The sequence below is a fragment of the Melanerpes formicivorus genome, unplaced genomic scaffold (assembly GCF_026170545.1).
Source record: "Melanerpes formicivorus ecotype bairdi unplaced genomic scaffold, bMelFor1.0.p_v2 SCAF_15, whole genome shotgun sequence".
NCBI lineage: Eukaryota > Metazoa > Chordata > Aves > Piciformes > Picidae > Melanerpes > Melanerpes formicivorus.
This window is the reverse complement of record NW_027142367.1, coordinates 8290469-8308204: the sequence shown is the minus strand read 5'-3', so window position 1 is coordinate 8308204 and position 17736 is coordinate 8290469. Positions and strand designations below refer to the sequence as shown.

Below are 17736 nucleotides of genomic sequence, written 5' to 3'. Positions count from 1 at the left end.
ATTACTTAGGTTAACCCTGCCTGTGAAACGTAATTTTTGGCATTTTCTTAGCCAGATCTGAAAGTAGGCAAGTGGGAAAAGAAGGAAGACAGCGTGAAAAGATACCTGCGTGGGACCTTTGATGAGTCCTGAGGTGACTGGGTTGGGTAAAGCATTTTCCACATTCTCTGCAGACGCAGTCTCCTTGGCGTGTTTGTGTCCTGAGCATCCCTGTAGTCAGGAGGGAGGGAGAGAGGGAGGAGGGGGTGAGGGGGAGAGGAGAGAGGAAAGTTGAGAAGAAAACATTATGCCAGAAGAAAACATCATTAGTATGTCTAATGTGTCATTATGTGAGGCTACCTTCAGGCCCTGGATGACAACTGTCAGCCTTCATCTAGGCACTGGCTGACAGGCCAGGCACACACAGGACTGCAAGAATGCATAAATTACATTGAATTAAAAAATGCTCCCCATGATGTGCCCGCACCAGGACTGGCATGTCAGGTGTGCGCTTTTCAGAGCAGCTGGATCCACTTTTCAGCCATCACCCAGCTTTGTCAAGCAGTACATCAGGCAAATCAAAGTGACTCCAGCGTGGCGGAGACAAGTCACATGGATAATAGGAAGTGAGTAGGACCAGAGCCCGACTGTCCCCCCCGGGCAGCAATACCTCAGAGACAAATGCAGAGCGAGCGGAGCCATCACAGACTGATCAAACCTTTCGCCCCTGCCTACCTGCCTGCCGGTGCTGCTTTGACCCCAGACCTCTGAGGCACAGACGAAAGACATCAGTGAATGAAAGTGTCATTCCGGACATTTTGAGCTGGTAGCAGCACAGCAGCCTTCCCCCAGCCTTGGGTAAACATGTTTTCTAGGCCATTAGCATTTGTGGAAAACCGCTCAAACCTCTCCTTTTTCTCCAAAGGTCAGTTTACAGCATCTGACTTAAAGGGCTGGTCTTTGTCTTTTTGCTGCTGATCAAAAAGGACACATCTGACTTTTATTGGGTGTTTTTATTATTAAAATAAAAATAAAATAAAATATCTGAACATCATCTTTTCTGGTTTGGTAAAACGCCCTTCTCAGATGGAAAGAATTGATGGAATACCACTGGAATATTTTGGCTTTTAAGGAGTTTCTCAGAAGGTTGTCAGTGGAAGTGAAATTTCAGCTTTTCTTTCACTCCCCCACCCTGTTACAGCATTTAAAAATAATAAGATTATGAACAAGAAAGTGGCAACATCAAGTGAAAAATCAACTGCAGGATGTCAGAGGGCTCGTGTGAGATACAGATGCTGTACCTGAAAATGAATGGAAAAGAAGACAGGCTGCCATTCACTCAGTTGGTACAGCATAAAGTGCAATGGTTTTAACCACAGCCTATACTGAAGAGAAATGTCTGTCCAAAAAAACCCCAAACCCCACTCTGCTTTTCTCTTTGTAACAGCACCTCCTGCAGATGGCAGCACAGGCTGTATAATGGGCCTGCAATATGCTCACCCCAACAATAAAGTTTTGGCAGTCAAATGCCAGATCATGGTGTAAGGGCAAATTTAGATCACATATACCTCCCTTATACACACACACACACACACGAAAACTAATCACAGAAGTTTAAATGAGAACTTCACTGTACTAAAATGTGATGGATTTGCCTTGTAAGGCAGTCAAGATTAAAGCAGATTTTCAGGGCCATTACTACCCCTCACTGGCCAGAACTACATGTGCAAATTCACAAGCAAAGTCAAGCTAAGTGTGTTGAAGGATCAGAGGTGGCCTTTGCTGGCAATTGTATAGGCAGAGCAGGGCTCTGCTATCAGCAGAGTGGTTCCTGTGCAGCCTGTGAGACCTAGCCTCCTCAGGTGGTTTTTCTGCCATCTCTGGAAGACATTTAATCTCTACATATCCTAAGTTTCCCTCTGTGAAAGGTGAATACACCTGTCTAGGCAGCCATCTGGCAGCTTTCATGGAAGCACTGCTCCCACTTGAGTAGTGCATGATGGAAAGTTGAGGATGCTGCTGTAAGACAATGTACCCTGTACAAGCTCCAAAGGTATGCAAGTCAGGACTTTCATCTATCTCCTCCCTGGCACTCACTTTACAGTAGTTACTTGAAAAGCAGGTGGAAATGGATTGTTTGCAGGTATATTTGCCACTGCTGCATTTCCTAAGGAGCACCATAAGGCTTTTGATAGTTCAGAGCTTCGAGGAACAGGGCATCACTGCTGCAAGGCTATGCCCCTATGAGTCATCACTTAGGTTATCCTATATATGAACAAAAGAAGGTGGATGACTACAGGTGTTAGCAAACAAAGGTAAATGAACGTGACTATATGAACGGGAGAGCTCCGGCAAAACCGATGCTCAAAACTGGTCTCAAAGGAGCCCTAGGGAAAGAGCGCATCTGCTGCCATAACCCATCCCTTACTAATATGGCAATTCATGTAAATATCATGAATAAAATAAATAACCACTATTAAATATAACAATAAGATTCTCTCTACAAGCGTTTGGGATGATTAGGCAGTGTGAAACAAACCTTGCCTAGGCGCAGCAAGCTTTGTGTTTGCAGCTGTAACACAACAGTAGATACAACTCTCCTTCCCAAGGACACACTGGAATAAACACAAATGAAAAAGAAAGGATCCCAAAAATAAATCCAGTCCCCCTAAAGGAAGTTGGAACACTGCACTACCACATTAAAATAGTCTAGTGTGATCCAACATGAGGTCATATACCAAACACCCAAGTCTACTGAGAATACTCAACTGGGGAAAATCTGTGAGAAATAGTATACGCAGCGGGATTTTGGGGTGTCCTTTATATCATGACTGCCATATTCACATTGTCATATTAAGACTAAATTGTATGATGCATGCTGACTCAGAGGGCTCACTCTATGTTCTTTCAGTCTGTCTTCCTTCAGACAAAGTTCATTTACCCTCCTCTATCTGCAGTTGGTAGGATCTTGTTCTTTTTGCCTGCAGCAGCTTTTTATTTTAGTGCTACAAAAAAAAAAAACAGCCATCGTGCCAATTGGTTTGGAGAACCATCAACAGCCTGGAAGCTGTATATAAAATGAAGACAAGCTACATTTAAAACACAAAAATTAAAAAAGTAAGTTTCAAATTCTGAAAATTTGATTGCTGCAAAACACTTGGAATGGAAGAATATATTTCAAAGCAGAGGTGGGCACCAAATAACTTCCAGTTAAAGTGTCTCTAAAAATCACTGCCCAATAGAAACATTTTTTATCAATAGAATCCCCCATTTAAAAAGCAGGTAAATAGAGACCTCCTTGGAAACCCTGTCCCTACTTTACTTTGCCCCAGCATCCTCATGTTTTTTCTGGTGCCTGCATTCACTAAACTAGTTTTGACTTCCTGGCTTTCACTATTTCCATTCCTCTTACCATGTCTGGGAGCTCACTAGGATCAGAAAGATTTCTCCCAGCAGGTTAACATAATGTGGAATTAAATAATATCGAAGAAGGTACCCATGTGCAGGTGCCTCAAGCTGATGGTGGAACAATTAACTGGTATTTAGAGGAGGAAGCAGGCAGGATGAAACTTCTCTAGGCACTGGAATGGGAAAAGCAAAGTTGACTGAATGAAAACAGGAACACTGACCCTGTAGTTTTAGAAACTGAGGGTGTCCTTTCCTAACAAAACCCAGGAACCTGATGGCAGTTACAATCATCATTGCAGCCTCTAACCACCTGTGAAATGTTCTACTCAATAAATAAGTCAGCCCTGGGTAGCATTACATTTAAACAATTGAGCAAAACTGACACTGGAGCGGCTGAAAGGTGCACCTCATGGACTATTTCAGGTAGAATGTTACCTTCCTGTCTTCTTCAAAAGGCCTTCCAACATGACCTGACCAAACACTATGGCTCCTTCCTTGCTTCACAGCTGCCAGAGTGGTCAACACTGGCACACATCTTCTGGGCAGTAGACCATAGCTGTGCTTAGACCACCAGCTTCCAAAAGTCCTGTGTTTCATCCCACTTGTAAAATGGGATTTCACACATGCTTTCGACAAAACAGAGCATTATGCCAGGTGAGGGCACTAGAAAACATCTGCCTGGATTGCATGCCCCTCCCATGTGGAGTTCAGTTCTTGCACAACTTCCACAAATGGGATAGTTCACAAACAGCGAGAGGTGAGACTATGACTCCTATCCTCAGACCCTACACACATCTTCCCATCTTAAGAGCAATAAATCAGTGTGATTTTTCAGTTTCCACTGAGAGAGATTAATTCTGGCAGATCATCTGAAGAGCATGGTTTCAAAATCAAAAATCAAATAGGTGTCTTTGTGTTTGGTTGTTTTTTGTTTGTGGTGTTTTGTTTGTTTGTTTGTTTAATCTTCTTTCTGCATGGCAGTTAACTGGTGAAAGACAGGAGGGCTCTGGTACTTTTATAGTCCCTGAACTTCTAAATTGGCTGTTTGCACAACTGCCTTTCCTGCTTATGTGAACTCACAGGCACATATTCAGCCTTACCTCCTTTTAATTATAAAGATATACACAGATCAAAAGAATAATTTGAAGAATACAATAGCAGTATTTGATATGGACAAGGAAGATCTTAAGACTTTTTCTCAAGAAAGACAAAGGATGCCAACAAGTGATTATCTCTCACTGTTGCAAGACTTGTTTGCAGACAAAATTGAACAAAACCTCCAAAATAACATCACAGAAAAGCCCCAGAGGATGTTTATTTTGCCAGAAGCAAAAAGAAGATGATGCGTGCTAGCATCAGCATATCAGGGGGATCTTCCTGTGACAGCACATCTGTGTAACTTCAGCATGCTTGAAGCGCAGGGAGAAAGGAACAGCAATACTCCAGGTGGAACTGGATACATTTAACCTGTGACAGAAATGTCACACAGTGCATGAGGTGGGATGCTGCAATGTTAGAGATCAGTAAACAAACCTATTCAAGCCTATCCTGAAATGATAAAAAACAATGAACTTGCAATCCCAACTATTAAAGGGAGAGAAGGAAGAAACTGAAACAGCATGTCATGGCTCTGAACAATGCAGGAACAAGCAAGTCACATCCTCAGCTATGAAGGGCTTGTGAAAATCTTACCTGTGTGATCCAGGACAGGGCTGTTGGCACCACAGGTTTGGTACAACGAAGCAAGGTCCTTTGGAATGTATGTTTTAAAGATATTTAAAACGTCCAAATGTTTCTCATGCCCATCTGATCCCAGATCCTGTTTGCTGAAGTGTAAAGCTGGAGAAACTCCTGCAGCATTAGGCTGGGGCTGCAGCAGTGGACTTGCTCGTGCTACTGCTGTGCAGTTTGCCAATGTCCTCATCTCATTCCCAGCCTTCACGTGAGACTCTCTCTGAGGCACCAGTGGCTCTTCATGTTTAGTGTACTGCTCGCTTTTACACAGAGGATGATACTGCGGCGGTGGGCTGAATTTGGCCTTCATGGAGTCAGATGCACAGTGCTTACCTGGAAGGGCAAAACTAGTACTTCCTTGGGGAGTCACATACTTTTCCACTTGCTTACTGTTGGTGGACTGTGTGCTGGGCCTGGATATGACTGTTTGAGTAGGTGTTACACTTCTGCTATAGGCTCCCATTTGCATAAGTTTGGAATTTGCCTCATATTTACTTTTCTGTTGTGGCGCTATGCTGTACTGCTCCTGGGAATGGTTTATCTTGGGCTGTCTGTACCCATCCAGGCCTGATAAGCGTGGACCACAGTGGCTGAAGGCATGACTGTCCTTGGACTGACACATACTCCCAGACTTCGCAGTCATCCCAAGAGAAAGAGAGCTGCTTTTGGAGGCTGGCAATGCACTTGGCACTTGAGTGCGTGTAAATCTGGCAATGGGTAAAGGCTGGCACTCCTTGCCACCGAGAACAGGAGGGGGGCCAGTACGCCCACTCCTTGCCAGAAAGACCAGGTTGTTTTTAATACTCTTTAATCCATTCTGCTGAACCCAGGGTGGGACCATCGAGTTAGAGCTGATTTTGTGCAAAATTCTTTTGTGCATCCACAGGACTTCAGGGTAGTAGGTCTTGTGACTGCAAAAAGGACACGGGTAGACAATTAAAGCAGCCTGCAAGGATGTATTCAGATTTTTATTGCATGAATTATCCCTTGTTGATTTCTCACTCAAATCGAGTGGAGCTACTTCTTGAGCTTCAGCACCTTTTTCTAGAGGATGCTCCCTGTGCAAGTCTAGCAAATTTTCTCTAGCACAATTAGCCTGCACTTCAAGTGACATTTTCAAGTCCATGACCATGTTTGAAGATGCCTGGCTCAAACCTGAAGCAAAGCTAGCAATGCGACTGGAGCAAGGAAGACCTTGGCTGTGGTGAAACGCTGTCATGTTTATGGCTGCAGAACCTTTTAGATCTTGGTATCTCGAAAAGGGCTCTTTGATGACACTCTGCAGTGCTGACACCAGCGGAGGGATCTCCAGTTTAGGTTCCTTGGCCTTGTTTTCTCTAACATTGCAGCTTCCCAGCTTCGGGAGTTCATCCAGCTGAGATGTTACCATGGGGGTTTCCTCTTCAGAAAAGTTGCAGTGGTATGGCTTTTCATCTGAATGGGACAAACAGAAAAAAACATCATTGTCACTTTATGCAGAAAGAAGACCGAAAGACAGAGTAGAATTCAAAATCAGAGAAAGACAGTAATTATAAAAACAAACTTGGTATTAGTATTGCAATGACATGCTATGGACTAGGAGTACTGTATAAGCAAGAAAATCTTGAAATAAAATACAACAGTTCAATTTACTTTTAAAGATGACTGTGAAGTCTGGATAAACTGTCTAATGCTGCATGTTCATGACATTTTGAAGAAAGAACAATTCAATAATATACCCCTGTTTAAATTCTGGGACTGTGAGAAAAATAAACAAATATGCAACCACTTAATGCTTTTTAAAAGTGCAGATAATGGAGCCAGATAGTTAAAGGTCTGTCAGCACTTCCATTACAAGCCCCTATTTTCAAAAGGTTTATAACTCAGCAATAAAAATTGGCTCCACAGAGAAATGAAGCATGTAAGCAGGTACAGCATACAGAATATACTGTTCACCAAAGAAGGACTTCTGAGGTGGCAAAATCTAAAAGATGAGTTATGAAGAATGTAAATTTTGAATTTTCACCCATTACTTTAAAGCAGATACATTTCTATTTTAACTTATGCTTATGTTTGAGTCAAACTTCAGGAAAATTTTATGACAACTTGATCCACAGAGAGATAAGGAATTCAACATTTTCAGCCAGTTAGATTAGAAAATTCAAACCAGACTCCTATTTTAGAATAGAATAGAATAGACCAGACCAGACCAGACCAGACCAGGTTGGAAGAGACCTTCAAGATCATCGCGTCCAACCTATCATCCAACACCACTCAACCAACTAAACCATGCAACCAAGCACCCTATCAAGTCTCCTCCTGAACACCTCCAGTGATGGTGACTCCACCACCTCCCCAGGCAGCCCATTCCAATGGGCAATCACTCTCTCTGTGTAAAGCTTCCTCCTAACCTCCAGCCTAAACCACCCCTGGCGCAGCCTGAGACTGTGTCCTCTTGTTCTGGTACTGGCTGCCTGGGAGAAGAGACCAACATCCGCCTGTCTACAACCCCCCTTCAGGTAGTTGTAGACAGCAATAAGGTCACCCCTGAGTCTCCTCTTCTCCAGGCTAAGCAGCCCCAGCTCCCTCAGCCTCTCCTCATAGGGCTTGTGTTCCAAACCCCTCACCATCTTTGTTGCCCTTCTCTGGACACGCTCCAGCAACTCAACATCCTTCCTAAACTGAGGAGCCCAGAACTGGACACAGTACTCGAGGTGCTGCCTAACCAGTGCAGTGTACAGGGGCAGAATGACCTCCCTGCTCCTGCTGGCCACACTGTTCCTGATGCAGGCCAGGATGTCATTGGCCCTCCTGGCTGCCTGGGTACACTGCAGGCTCATGTTCAGCCTACCATCAACCAGCACCCCCAGGTCACTCTCTGCCTGGCCGCTCTCCAGCCACTCTGACCCCAGCCTGTAGCACTGCATGGGGTTGTTGTGGCCAATGTGCAGAACCCGGCACTTGGATGTGTTAAATCTCATGCCCTTGGATTCTGCCCATTTGTCCAGCCTGTCGAGGTCTCTCTGCAGAGCCTCTCTACCCTCCAGCAGATCAACTCCTGCCCCCAGCTTGGTGTCATCAGCAAATTTACTGATGATGGACTCAATGCCCTCATCCAGATCATCAATAAAGATGTTAAAGAGGATGGGGCCCAGCACTGATCCCTGGGGAACACCACTAGTGACTGGCTGCCAGCTGGATGTGGCACCATTCACCACCACTCTCTGGGCTCGGCCCTCCAGCCAGTTCCTAACCCATCGCAGTGTGCTCCCATCCAAGCCATGGGCTGACAGCTTGGCCAGCAGTTTGCTGTGGGGGACAGTGTCAAAGGCCTTGCTGAACTCCAGGTAGACTACATCCACAGGCCTCCCCACATCCACCAGGCGGGTCACCTGATCATAGAAGGAGATCAGGTTGGTCAGGCAGGACCTGCCCTTCCTAAATCCATGCTGGCTGGGCCTGATCCCTTGGCCATCCTCTAAGTGCTGTGTGATTGCACTCAGGATGACCTGTTCCATGATCTTGCCTGGCACTGAGGTCAGGCTGACAGGCCTGTAATTCCCTGGCTCATCCAACCAGCCCTTCTTGTGGATGGGCACCACGCTGGCCAGCTTCCAGTCCTCTGGGACATCTCCAGTGAGCCAAGACTGCTGAAAAATGATGGAGAGCGGCTTGGCCAGCTCCTCTGCCAGCTCTCTCAGCACCCTAGGATGGATCCCATCTGGTCCCATGGACTTGTGGGGATCCAAGCGGCTGAGCAGATCTCCAACTACCCCATTCTGGAACAGAGGAAAACTATGCTGCTCCCTGGCTCCTTCTGCCAGCTCTGCAGGCCAGCTGTCTGGAAGACATTCTGTCCTGCTAGTAAAAATTGAGGCAAAGAAGGTAACTCTGCCTTTTCCTCATCCTTTGTTACAATGTTCCCCTCCATGTCCACCAAGGAGTGGAGGTTGTCCTTGCCCTTCTTCTTGCTATTAATATATTTATAAAAGGACTTTTTGTTGTCCTTCACAGCAGAGACCAGTCTAAGCTCCAAATGTGCTTTTGCCTCCCTAATTTTCTTCCTACAAGACTTAGCAACATCCTTAAACATTCCGTGGGTTGCCTCACCTTTCTTCCAAAGGTGATACACCCTCTTTTTTTCCCTTAGTTCCATTAAAAGTTCTTTAACCATCCAGGCTGGCTGGCTGCCCCGGCGGCTCATCTTCCGGCACATTGGCACAGCCTGTTCCTGCGCCTTCAACAGTTCTTCCTTGAAGTAGGCCCAGCTCTCCTGGACCCCTTTGTTTTTAAGGGCTGTTTCCCAAGGAACCTTCTGAGTTAGTTCCTTGAGTAGCCTGAAGTCTGCCCTCCAGAAATCCAGAGTGGAGGTCTTCTTGCTACCCCTCTTAGCTTGACCAAATACTGAGAATTCAATTATCTCGTGGTCACTGGCCCCTAAACACCCTCTGACCACCACATCGCCCACCAGCCCTTCCCTATTGGTGAAGAGGAGGTCAAGCAGAGCCTTACCCCTGGTAGGCTCACGCAGCACCTGGGATAAGAAGCTGTCCTCCATACACTCTAAGAACCTCCTAGACTGTCTCCTCTCTGCTGTGTTAAGATCCCAGCAGATATCAGGCAGGTTGAAGTCACCCATGAGAACAAGGTCTGGTGATCTTGAGACAGCCTTAAGCTGCCTATAGAATGCTTCATCAACATCTTCATCCTGGTTGGGTGTCTATAACAGACTCCAACCAGGATGTCAGCCCTGTTGGCCTTCCCTCTAATTCTCACCCACAGGCACTCAACCTGATGGTCCCTGATCTCCAGCTCAATGGCATCTAGTGCCTCCCTGATGTACAGGGCCACCCCTCCACCCCTTCTTCCTTGTCTGTCTCTCCTGAAGAGCCTGTAGCCATCAATTGCAGTGCTCCAGTCATGTGAGTTGTCCCAACACGTCTCTGTGATGGCAACTACATCATAACTTTCCTGCTGCAGCAAGGCTACCAGCTCCTCTTGTTTGTTGCCCATACTTCGTGAATTAGTGTACATGCACTTCAGCTGGGCTGCTGGTTTCAGCTCTGGCTCTAGCTTATCACCCCCAGACTCCTGTCTGGGGGGACTGGTTTCAGCCCCTTCCCCCTTCGAATCTAGTTTAAAGCCCTATCTATGAGACCTGCCAATTCCCTTCCTAGAATCTTTTTCCCTTTGAGGGATAGGCCATTCTCGTACACTCTGATTTTTCCCCTCCTCTGGGACAGATGTACTCCATCTGTCTCATTTTTTCTCACTTTCTTCTTTGCTTCTCATCTCTCCAGAGTAAATTTATCTTCCTAACACATCCTGGTAAGGGAATATACTGGGCAATAATTAAAGCCATTTAGGGTGAAAGGAGAAGAGTAGGATTTGTTTTGCTGAGAGCATGGCTACCTCTGCCCACTCGCCCGATGCTGACCTCTTTGAGCCACTGATGAAGCCATTGAATCCCTCCAAATCAGATCACAAATCAATTCCACTGAGATGCTCACCACAGTGGCAATGCTGACTGCACTGAATCCATTTAACATGTAACTGAATTGAATCATCTGACAAACTTTCAGTTTCAATTAACATGCAGTTAATGAGCCTCTGCCAGGCAAGTGTGAGGAGACCATGCTCCATCTAAAATGTCACCAGTCCAAAGTGATCTCTGCATCTGTAGGAGGGGTGAGAATGGGAATGGAGTGAACTGCTCTAGAGCTGCATATCCTCTCACATCAACTCATTAAAGCCAGGGCTTCAGATACTCAAGTGCTGTTCCTTAGCACAGCACAGTGCCCTGGGCATTATTCTGCATGGGGCAATGGAAGAAGCTTGGCTTTGGCTGCAGTTTCACTGCAAATAAAATCTACTTTAACTCAAGCAAAAAAATCTTAAGCTTTTGTTTAATTCAAGATAATTAGGTTTAAAAGCACCCATAGATTTGCAGCCTTGCAGGGCTGAGTGATCTCTCTGCTAAGATAATTTGCCTTTCACACTCTCTTTGGGGGTAAATTCGGGGGGGGGAGGGGACAGGGAAAGTGTCAGAAATCCACAACACAGGAACTTATTTTTCCTGTGTTGCAGGGGAAAGGTTTAGGGAAAGCACTGCTAGCCAAATTTACAGTTTGAAACAAAGACACTGGATACAGCAGTGAAATCTGACACTCCACATCTGTGTTATTTTCAAAGCACATCTGTCACAGCCCAAAATATTTGTGCTCTTAAATAAGATTTTAAGTCAAGTCTTTATGATTCCAAGGAGTGGTTCCTTTGATCATCATAGTAAATAAAAAAGCAAAGTAGAAACAAATCATTTGGTCGTAGGCTCCATCCACTCCTTGGTCCACCTGTGCAGTTGTGAGGAAGGAGCACATCAGCACATGTGGAACATGTTGGCCAGGGAAATTGTGGATGTCCCCTCTCTGGAATTGTTACAGACCAGGTTGGATGGGGCCTTCAGCAACCTGTTTTAGTGGAACGTGTCCCTGTCCATAGCTGGAGTGTTGGAACTAGATGATCTTCAAGGTCTCTTCCAACCCAAGCCATCTATGATGTTGGTGACTTTCAGGTTGCCCTGCATACCTCAGGCACTACTCAATGCTTTCTGACTTGATTAAAATCTCTGTAATGCACTGTTTCAGCAAGGAGGACAAAGTTCAACAGACTGTGAGGTGGCACACATTAGGCCTGAGATTGGTCTTTAGGTTTAGATTGTGCAGTTTTAGTCTGTACTTGGAGGGAAAAGGGGAAGAAAGAAGCAGGAAGAGACCAGTGTCCCCTGTGCAGCAATAGCCATGGGTATAAAGCCTGTGACTGCAAGCCTTTTAGCCCTATTGCTTCAATACAGGCATTAAAGGGATTTTCCAGGTGGGAAATGTAGCACAGAGTAGGAAAACAAGGAGGGCCTGCAGTTGCCACAATGCTGAAGGCATATGCTGTCAGTACCACACATGAAAATTTGTAAGGTTATTACAAAACATAGATTCTAGCATGTCTTCATAGCATCTTCCTAGATTCAGTTCCTCTCATGTCTCACATGAACAGTACTGAACAAACTAGGAATAATTTTTAAAACTTAGATTAGAAAGCTCAATAGTAATATTTGTGTTAATTGCTCAGATGTACTTACAGCAAAAGAAAAACCCGAACAAAAACAGACTCCTGCCCCAGCTTCCCCAAGATGTGGGTGGACATGCTTTTTCATTCACAGGCCAACTCATACTTCTTCACTAGCACAAACCAGAGCTTAAGCTTTTCCCTAGCCCCATCCTGCTCCCTGCCAGGGACAAAAAGCCAGATGAAATGCTGCCATGTGCCATTCTTCCTATCATGGTTGGTGGTCCAGGCAGGGCTGCAATCAGGTAGCAAAAGCCAGGGGCTAAGAGGGGATGCAAGAGGAGAGGGTGTGCAACCCAATTATACACACACACACACATATGTATGTTAGGAAAATAGATTAAATTTATTTCTGCCTGCTCTCAGCCACTTGCCCCAGCTGAAAAGGGGTACTAACAATCCTTTTAAATCACTCATATAAAATATTACCCAAATCAGTGCAGAGCAGGCATTACTGTCACTAGAAACTTTCTAGATTTTATTATGGCCAGGTCAAAGCAAAAAGCCATGAATGGGATGGCTTTTGCATGATCTCCAGGGACTATAACTCACATTCCCCATTGAAAGAGTTCTTGGCCATGCATGCTCTTGCTTTTTATCCTACAGTCCCTGACATCTCTTCACATTTGTCTCAATTCCTTTGTTTCTTACCCCAAACAGCTGTTTAACATTTGTACTGAGAGTGAGAAAGGTTCTTTTACCACATATCTCTGGAATGTTACAGTTTTTCCCTGTCATGGATACCCACCAACAGCTGAAGTGGAGGAATATTACAAGGTGCTTAGCTAGGAGATGGCTGCCCTTGCCATCTCATGCTTTCAGTTTGGCCATAGCTTCATCTACTGATGGCACTGCACACCACAGGAGAGCAAAGCAGGAGAGTGAGAAACACTAAGTAGAGAGAAGCCATGGGCTAGAAACACAGGAATGTTAAGGGATTTGACCAGCTCTTCAGAAATACATCTAATTGCCATCACTTATTTACATGTATTACAGAGGCAGATAGAAGTGACACCCCTTCTCTCCACATACATGTATCCCTCTTCTTTCTCCCCCTCACATGCACAAACTCCACTTGTTTCTTCCCTAGCTCTGTTTCTCCACAAAACCAAATTTCAGAATGGGTTGCACAGCTGTTTTAATTCATGAGGCTTCCTATAAAGCAAACCAGGCTACAAGCCTGAGGACAATGAAACTGTGATTTCTATTCAGAAGAGCAGAACTGGCTAGAAATTGGCCCCTCTTCTGGCTAGCATTACAGCACCAGGAGCTGAAGGGAAAGGAGCAGATGTGATGTGTTTGATTTTAGTAAACATTTGATAGTGATTTGCACTTAAGAGATGAATGCTGTGGCTCAGTTTGAAAACTGACTGCAAATAAATCATGATAAAAGCAAAGGGTAACATTGGAAGAAGGTGCAATATTGCAAAGAGCTGTATTAGGTCCTATTTCACTTGGTGTTTTCTTTAACGATCCAGAAGAGACTCCAGACAGCATGTGAACTTAAATCTCCAGGAAATATCGCATTTGGAGGTGCTGCAAAAACAACTGGGACAAGGAAAGGGCACAGGGGCTTAGAGAGAATAGAAATGCAGTCTGAAAAGAATCAAATGAGATTCATTCTGAAAGAAAAAAAAAAAAAAGGCAGGCTAAGACAAGTGAAGGGAAACAAGCCAAAAAAACCCATGCAGTGGGAGGGAGAAATCTGGGAAGCAGCAATATTGAAAATAACAGATGTTACAATAGACAGCAAGTTAAGTCTTAGTGTACTAGTGAGGTGGTTCATCTTAGCTTTCACAAATAAAAGTATGCATTGTAAAGATAAAAATAAAACCATCCCAATTAGATGATGGTCATACTGATCACATAATATTTATGCTTTTTTAATATACAGATATTTAATATAAACCAGAATATATATATATATATATATATATACAGTAAAAGCCCACAGTAAGAGCAATACAATGGGACACAACAGGGGAAAAAGACAAAAAGCAGGTCTGCAGCCCAAAAAACAAAGTCTGTGAAAGGAAGGTCCAACAGAACTACTCCATGCCTCCAGAGTATCTGTGCACATCTACAAGTCAGAAGTTTAGAGAATTGCAGCAGAAAAGTAACTGACCAGAAAATAAAGATGAAGAATTAAGTCTCCTTCACATGGCTAAGCAAAGATGGGAGGGTGATTGGTCAATGCCTGCAGCCTCCCTAGAAGTTCCAAGCGAGAATTATGTCATCCTGACCACTGGAGTCTATCACAACACAAGTTAAACTCCTGATGAACAGGAAAAAAACCCCAACAATTCTGTGTATTTGCAACTTGCTGAATAACTATCAAGGGAAGAGGTGGCACACTGCTTGGATTGTAAAACATACACGGCCAAAACATGGATTTATCAACACATGATAAAAATTCATCTGTTTCAAGGGGAGGCAGAAAGCATCCCTTACTCCTTCCCTTTGTTCTAGTAGCACACAAACCAAAATCCCTCATAAGCTGATACCCATATACTACAACTGCATTGTACACATATGCCAAAGCAGCTTTCCTTTCACACTAATTCCCTGTGTGGTTAGCTAAAGAAAGGGCTTCTGGAACATTCAGTGGTGAGCCTATGAATCTCCATAGCAGCAAGTTTATCATCTGAGCCTATGACAGGCTGTTCAAAAGACCTGGTATCTGTTCTGCAGAGCACGACGTGTCTTACACCAGCCATGCTCCCAGTTCCAGCTGCCCACATGTCTAACTCGTAGGCTCCCCATGCTACTTGCCATCTCTCCTGTTTTCTGCTCTGGCTACACCACTCAGCAGATCCACAACAGGGTACAAAGCAGGCAGGAGGTGAGAGACAACTGCTACAAACCCTCTTAGGTTTTCTTAGACCACCAAGCCGCCTGTCACATGTGAGATACTGGGGGGAAAAGGTTATGCTGTTTTGATACAAGATCCATTCTCTCATCCACAAAGCTCATCTTGCTTTACACATTGTTAGATGTTTTCAGATGCAGCTACACCAGCTCCTCAATAATTCAGAAAAAGAGGTGACCAAGAATTAGAGTGGAGTACTCAGTACTGCAGGCCAGCAGTCGAATGTGATAGTGAAGGGTACCATCAGATATCCCTGCTTCCTCTCAGACTAATTTTAGAATTGACAGTGAGTGTTTTTGGCTGAGGTTTGCGAGTTTTAATGGGACAGAAACCCAACAAAGCTCTTGATATTGAGATGCTGGCTGATACACATAGTTCAGCAGCCAGCCAGCTCACACTGCCCTGCCCCAGCCTTCATCTGGTCATGAGTGAGATGTTTCTGGTTTATACCACACTGCTTTTCCTTATTACTTCTCATATATATATTTTTTTTTTTTTTTGCTGTGGCTAGAAATGAGTGAGTTACCATTTTGCCTTAGCAAACAAAACCAGATCATGAGTTTATCAATCACAAGTAGCAGCCCCTTGGTATAGTTTGCATTCATAGTCTCCATTCTCCTTTTCTACATCTAAACCTTAATAGTTCCCCACATGAGTTCTCATTGACTTTTTAATCTCAATTGCCATCAGTTTCAGGACAAGGATGCATGATGGCAACTCTCAGCTTTCAACCAAGTATTTCTTGGAAAAGGTTGCTGACTACAACCAAGTAGAGAGACAATAAAGTTTAGATCTCTTGTTTTGAGGAGCAGGTGCCCAGGGAAGGGAAATAAGTATCTGAACAAAGCAATTTTAAATTAATTTAGGCACTTTAAAATAACAAAATTGTGTTTTTTTTCCTTCTAATCCTATCCTCCCAAACAGCAGTACTACTGCTGTTGCCATGAGATTACATGACTGATGCCTGGAGCCCTACATTCAACTTTTATCATGGCCATGCTATTTTTCAGCTGTTTTTCTTGCACGCTTTTTGCCCCTCTGTTCCTGGAACAACAATGTATGGATTTATTCCAAAGTCCTGTCTGCTTCATTTCACTAACTTTACCCTTAGCAATTTCTAACTTCTCCCTCAAGTTACTTTTTACCCTCACTGCCCAACGTTTAAAACATCATACAGCCACGCCTCGAGCCTACAAACAGCTCAAGGGCCACGTTACATTGTTCATCTCCTTCCCTTTGCCAAACTGGGGGACACTGCAGGGGATGGAAGTGGCACAGGCAAGCAAACCCACCCTAACACTCCTTGGTCACCATTTGACTAATATCTCTGACATTGTCTGGGAGGACACCTGCTGCTTGTGAAAATAAAACCCACTGAGCTCTTACAATCTAGGCAGCAAAACACATGAATGGGCAACCACTAAACTAATTCAATGAAGTTTGTTCAGTTCTGGACTGCACATGTTGAGGTTTTTGAATTATATTATTATTGTTGTAATCATCAGCTGATTACATTAGTTTTGCATTTTGAAAAGAGTCTGAAAGGTCACTGAAGTATTTGTGGGGAAAAAAAGCACCAAAAGTTTAGTTGATTATGTTTGAAACTTAAGCATTTAAAGCGAGTGAAATCTGAGTTTGAAAAGAGTTATGGTATAGCACACAAAAAGCCCCACCTTTTCTACAAGGTATTCTCTAGCTCTATAAAATTACAAATTCAGCTGCATGGCAGAAACACTTTAGTTATGTCACACTTCTTGGATCACTTGTTAAAAAAATAAAAGAAAATAGAGACCTGAAACCACCCCAACCCCCATCCACACAACCACAGATGCAAACGCTAGCAAGGTTATTTTAAGCACAATCAGAGAATAGGCACCAACAAAGCAACTGAGAAAGTAGATGGGAAAAGGTATTGGGTAAAGAATCTGTCAGGCATGTTAGGTACCAGAGGTATGATGCAAAACAAGCATGAAAGTTCACAGTGAACTTTTTCTCTCCTGAAGAATAGTTGGCTTTGTTGTGATCTGGAGTACTGACACTACAAGCCTCCCAAAGGTCGACTGGCTGCAGAGCAGCTCTATGTGCAAATGAGTCCATTCTCCCCTTGTGTAGTTATCTTTTCATCACCCTCAGCTTTGCACAGGTGCAAAAGGCTTTTTGCTGAAGCCCAAATGCAAACTCTCTTCTAGCATTGGGTGCTTTGGGATCTGTCTTCCGTGTATCAGTCCTTCGAGAGCCAACAGTCTTTATTTGAAGGCGAGGGAAGGGAAGCATCCACAGCAGAGCACGTAATGAAGTGCAAGTGCACATGTGGGTAAAATGGCTACTGCTGGCAGCATTCCACACACATGACATTTCCAGTGTTCCTCACATCTCTCTGCACCTCCTCAGTAGTTTGGGTGTTTTTTTGGGGGGTGGAGTTGTTTTTGTTTGCTTGTGTTCAGTGTTTTGTGTTTTTTTTTTGGGGTTGCTTTTTTTTGTTGTTGCTTTTTGTTGTTGTTGTAGGTCATTATGTAAGTGGTGCATGGGAATTCTGGGCAGTGGCAGAGCTAGCAATGACTTACCAATCCTTTCACCTCTGTATTTCTCACATAGGCCAATCTCTGCAGCAGGGGCAAAGCCCCTCAAAATACAGGCACGTATGAGCA

General features: G+C 44.2%; 1 protein-coding gene across 6 annotated transcripts in view; it reads right to left on the bottom strand.

Annotated features, from left to right (window-relative positions):
- ZNF516 (zinc finger protein 516) overlaps nucleotides 1–17736 on the bottom strand; it is a 112306-nt gene that overhangs the window by 10989 nt on the left and 83581 nt on the right. For all 6 annotated transcript variants that reach the window (XM_068147561.1, XM_068147560.1, XM_068147562.1 and 3 more), the window contains 2 exons: nucleotides 5080–6555; nucleotides 106–210 (listed from right to left, as the gene is read on the bottom strand). In XM_068147561.1, coding sequence (XP_068003662.1) covers nucleotides 106–210; nucleotides 5080–6555 — 1581 coding nt within the window. The remainder of the gene's footprint in view (nucleotides 1–105; nucleotides 211–5079; nucleotides 6556–17736) is intronic.